A 5,506-nucleotide genomic window follows, 5' to 3' on the forward strand; every position below is an offset into this window, starting at 1 on the left:
TTTGCCACTGTTCATAGGAATCGTTACCTCTATGATGGCCCTGCCCTTGAGAGGGACATCTACAGGTAAGGCATTTGCCCAATCATTTTTTTTGCATGTTGTTGCAAGTTTCCATACCATATCATCATGTGTAAGTATGCATAAATCATGTGAGATTCTGCTGTTACTGTTTTATCAAGACAAAAGGAGATCTAGAGGAATTCCTTTAGTATGTAAAGGATTATGTACAGATTCTGCTGTGGTTTTTGCATAATATTTTCTTATGATGCATGCAATCTATGCTCAGTACCCGGCTGTCTCTAAACTTTTTCCTGTGTTGCTTTGAAGGTGTGTACTGATGCATTTTATGTATAACTGCCAGATTGGTGCTTGTCCAGATGGAAATGTCAAATATCCCACAAGTACAAGGGCATTGATGCAGTCTTGTAAAGAGCTGTTCTGCCCACCCCTCATACCCAGGATATCTGACTAGATATAATTTATAAAGATAGAGGTGCAGCACAATTGACATATATAAAGATGAATGTGGAAATTTCCAGATCTATCTACTAGCATAATGTGTTCTCAATATTTAGTAGTTAATCAAGTTGTAGGTTCTTGAAACCCATTGGTCCACCCAGTGTATAGCCCATATATAACTACACTAATTTGAATATGAATTGAGTTTGACTTAACCATGAATGTTTTTCCATTATGAAATTAGATGAAAATGGTGCTGGAAGATTTGAACATTGGAATCCTACATGTTCTCAGGGCATATATAATGAAAGTTCAATTTTTTTTCCTTTATGTTTCCCGTTGGATAAACACCATAAGTGTTATATAGAAATGAAACAATATTATTTTACCTGACAACATTCAGTGTAGTTTACCGTATTAATAAAATTAGATGAAGTGTACGTGAAAATGAAGACCAATCAACGTCGATTGGCGAAAAAAAAAAAAAACCATTGAATTGCGGCGCAATTAAAACTCGCTGCAAATGAAAATTATTAAAATTTTGAGACATTATTTGCACAATGGTCTAATAATATTTAATAGTGCGTTGTAGATAATCCTTTTACGGCGATTTTTATGCACTGCAAAAGGCGACTGACCTTTGCAAATAGCTATTCCGACCACCAAAAAAATCGTCGCTTTTACTTTTGCGGCGGTATATTCCAATTGCGGCGAGTTTATCATCCGCTGCAAATATATGCGATTCCAACTAAATCTAAGATCGCTAAAAATAGTCACGTATGTTTGCAGCGATTTAGGGAATAAATGCGGCGATAACTTCCCGCTGAAAAATTTAATCACAATCATTAAAGATCGTTGCTAAACGTATTTGCGGCGAATAGACTATTGCCCAACCAACAAAGTACTTAATTATTGAATAGACTATTGCCCAACTAACAAAGTACTTAATTATTGAATGAGGCCGCGATGCCATCCATACTTTGCTAGACTCATTCAAGCTGCTTGAATGGCATGGTGGCTACGTTGCTCGAATGTTTCCAACTCGTTAGCCGCGTGAATGCCATGGTAGCTACGTTGCTTATATCTTTGTAACCACTCAGATGCCTCCGACTGCATGTACACCTGTCACATCACAATTGAGTCGATCAGTTTCTAAGAATTCTAGTCATAATTAATTACATACGCTAATTCCAAAAGATAACAAGTCCATTATTTTCTTTTAATTACTAGCCATCTTTTACTTAATAATAACCAAATATAGAGATTTTATTGCTTGCTAAAATGATTAAAATTCAAATTTACAAGACTATGACATGATATTTTTAAATAGTTTGAAGAAAGTTTCTTCCAATATGGTTTGGAGGAAAACAGTACTGTTCTTAATATTAGTATATACAAGATTTTCCTCCAAATTAAGTTGGAATATTGAATCCCCCAACCTAACTATATTATATACACAAACATACAAATTATATAGCACAAATATATATCATAGATCAACCATACTGGTGTCGTAACATGTACTTTGTCAAACCACTTATACCAAATATATATGGGAATTTAATAAGAAAAATTATATTTATATACTTGTATAGATAACACATGACTTACTAAAATGTTTAAATGACATAATTTTATTTGAAAGATAACTTTTAAAATTTAAATCTTATAAATCAAATATTACAATTTAAATGAGATAGATGTGATATGCTCTAGCAGTTCTACACACCGGCTTGTAAATAAAATAATTCAAGAGTTTAATCTTTTAATTTATACCTTCAGACGAGAGCACACTCTTTTACTAAGTAAATCTAACATAAATTATTCAATTAAATGAGGGGTGAAGTCTAACCGGAGTGAGAATTCAAATTTATAAGAACCTCTATACATACATGTTAAATCACCACTTTCTTAAAAAAGTTTGAGCTCATACGATCAGCACAATAACTAATATTCAAACATATTCAGTTATACACATAATTATGGAAATTAAGAGCCCTGCTTTAAAAAAATAAAAAAATAAAAAAAAAAGTAGAAGGATGATAATCAGCACCAACCTGCAAATTTCCGATGAAGTATAAAAACAACAGCAAGCCAAAGATCGAGATTAAAATTGTGAAGCAGTTTTCCCAGTAATCAGGACTTGTTTCAAGGTTTTGACCAAATGAACTGCAAGATTTGAAACGGTTATATATGTATGATCAGTTAATAATATCAGAAAACATTTATATAATACATATATTATATATATATATATAATTATGTATATGCATGGGCCGTTAATAAGATTTGGACCAACGTAACGCAAGCAACTTCTTATTCGGGCCCTATAATAATAATAATAATAACAACAACAACAACATTAATTTTATGATAATTAATAATTATAATAGAAAAATAACCCAACAATCTTATTTCGTTTCCTTTTTTCAATCTTTTCTTCTGATATAAGTAAAATAACCCAAATAAATTTGATATGTTGTTGAAGATCAGTGATAGCCATGCAAAAACTGGACAGTTGGCGGCTTTGTACGTGATAGCTGGTCAATATGAATGAATAGACTAAGCACAAGCTAGAAAGTATGGCAATGGAAATTACTCATGACTAGCTAGGAATTTAAATGGAAACAATAATTAACGTATTTTTACCTTCAAATCATTATCTTTGTTGAAATTAATATTGTGGTAGCTGAATTACGTACTACTTAATTCACACGATGGACATCATGATTTAAACTATATATAATTTTTAATCAAATATCACTTTCATTCTATTTTAATCATCGAAATAATTTAGTAAAGAAAAAAATATATGTGCATATGACATATATAATTTTAATGGATGGTTGGATATAATTAAGAGATGATCACGATGCAGTACATGATCTTAGTATTTCTGGTAGTACGAGTAGTAGTAATAGTGTCTCAATTAAGTGGTACTTTCAATATTATATTAGGTTTGATTATATTTTTAAATGGTCGAAAAAGTTTTAAGGAACAGAATGCATCATGTAAGATTATTTACATGTGTGATGAAACAACATATACAGCATGATACATGGATATATATATATATATATATATATATATATATATATAGTTCTTGATCAGATGACAAGTATCATAATTAAAACAAATATAGATATCTCAACAAAGAAAATTCGAAAAATGCACGAACCTCAAATTTCGCAGGCCCCACCAGAAACAAAACAAGGTCTTTTGCGGAATATCCATGGAATCCAGTATACCAGATTGACGGGCTTTTTGGTATATTCCAAAATCAAAGAGATTGGTATTTGGATCTTTTAAAGAGCAAGATTCATTTATAATCGGGTGATTAATTCTAAAATCATTATCACAGTGAAAAGTACTATTGTTACATGTAATATTATGCTCATGACAGGCCAAGTGCCAGCACTTGGTCTCTCGTTCGATGGAGAAGAAGTACCAAAAAGCACCCAGTACCTGATCATGATGAAAGATATATACCAATATTATTTCATCCATCTCTTAATTACTGATTAGGGTAATTAATTATAAAGCAGTAGGAAATTCTGGATCATGATCGGATGTTTATGGATCGGTACAACGAAATTGATGTTAATGATGCATGAAACTTACATGACTGGCGATGAGATACAGATAGAGATTCAATCCAGCTTTCAACACCATATATTTCTTCTTTTCCTTTTTCATTTTCTTTTCCTTTTTCCTTTTCTTTTCCTTTTTCTTTTCCTTCTCATTGTCCTCGTCAGTAGGACGACTACTCTCAGTTTTAGGTTGATTGTTCATAGCGTCGTTGACAGCTTTATTCCACAATATCCAGACACGGAGAATTCTTGGCACATATTGCAAAATAACAACTGCATTTAGGAATTTCCTTATCTTCCGGGATTTTGAACCGCTCATTCCAGAAACTATGATTGGCACTAGAACCTGTTGTTCATAAATAATATCATGTTCAAATAACATCAACTTCTAACATATCTTATATATTATATTTAATATTAAATTCTCCCATCTATATATATATATATAATAAGCTCCTAATTTACATGGTGGCATTGGGTGCCCAGTCTGCCCGGCCGCACTTTGGATTTTCTATTTTTTTTATTATTAGTTTTTTTTCTTTTTAACTATATATATATATATATATATATATCTTTCATAAGTTATTAGTTTTTATATTCAAACTTAAACTTGTATCTCTAGTGTGTGTGTGTGTGTGTATATATATATATAATATTATTAAAAATATTGGTTTATGATTTGAATTGTTTTTATAATTTTTAGTATATATTTTTAATAAAAATATATCTAGTATATCTTATTATTTAAAATATTAGAAGCAGATCAAAAGTTTGTAATTGTACCTGGGGGACTGGAAGAATACCGAGAATGTTAATTACGTACTCTGAGGCTTCTAAGCGGATCCTTTTTGATATTTGACGAACCAGATCCCCAATAGTAACCAAATCCAGGAACGATCGCACGCAAATAGCAATGATTTTCAGAGTTTTATCTGTAGTAATGCATTTGGTAGCATTACTAGGGTTGTCCTCGATGACAGGAAGATAAAAGAACAAAGGGTCTACTGCTACTGCAACTACGTACACCACTAAAAACATCAAATTCCAAGCTGCTGCATCCATCTTCATTTCTGGCGAGTCCGAGACAACGGGGGAAACGGAGCTTATATACTATATATAGCCTAGAGAAAAGGTTGCAAATCTTACACGCATATTTAAAAAAAAAAAGAAAAAAAAAATAGTATATGTATCTGATATTATATTACTCATTATCATTTTTTTTACTAATTACTGATTTCCGACACGTGTATTGTGATGAGACTCCATCATTTTCAGTACCGATTCATTTAATACTATTCAAAATATTTATAAATACAATAATAAATATTATAAAGTCTACTTTATACACATTTCTCTCATTTAAATCCTCAAATTCGAGTAAGAATAATATTTTTTTTCTAAGAAATCACTGCTAGTTATATCTTATTAAAAATATAGAAACGATTTCTTTTATTATA

General features: G+C 31.2%; 1 protein-coding gene across 1 annotated transcript; it reads right to left on the bottom strand.

Annotated features, from left to right (window-relative positions):
* Positions 1-1,309: 1,309 nt before the first annotated feature.
* Positions 1,310-5,112, bottom strand: LOC109004569 (cyclic nucleotide-gated ion channel 1-like). Its single transcript, XM_035686834.1, has 5 exons — positions 4,833-5,112; positions 4,081-4,395; positions 3,638-3,924; positions 2,517-2,628; positions 1,310-1,581 (listed from the first exon to the last, which is right to left on the bottom strand). The coding sequence occupies exons 1-5, from the start codon at positions 5,109-5,111 to the stop codon at positions 1,453-1,455; spliced, it is 1,122 nt and encodes a 373-aa protein (XP_035542727.1). The 5' UTR covers position 5,112; the 3' UTR covers positions 1,310-1,452.
* Positions 5,113-5,506: the final 394 nt, after the last annotated feature.

The sequence above is a fragment of the Juglans regia genome, chromosome 16, assembly GCF_001411555.2.
Source record: "Juglans regia cultivar Chandler chromosome 16, Walnut 2.0, whole genome shotgun sequence".
Lineage (NCBI taxonomy): Eukaryota > Viridiplantae > Streptophyta > Magnoliopsida > Fagales > Juglandaceae > Juglans > Juglans regia.

What these genes read in the sequence shown, in the direction of transcription:
- LOC109004569 (XM_035686834.1), bottom strand. Translation starts at nt 5,111, where the DNA reads ATGGATGCAGCAGCTTGGAATTTGATGTTTTTAGTGGTGTACGTAGTT. An exon ending in GTATTCTTCCAGTCCCCCAG is followed by an intron (nt 4,396 to 4,832) that starts GTACAATTACAA and finishes TATGAACAACAG; the next exon opens with GTTCTAGTGCCAATCATAGT. An exon ending in ACTTCATCGGAAATTTGCAG is followed by an intron (nt 1,582 to 2,516) that starts GTTGGTGCTGAT and finishes GTGATGTGACAG; the next exon opens with GTGTACATGCAGTCGGAGGC.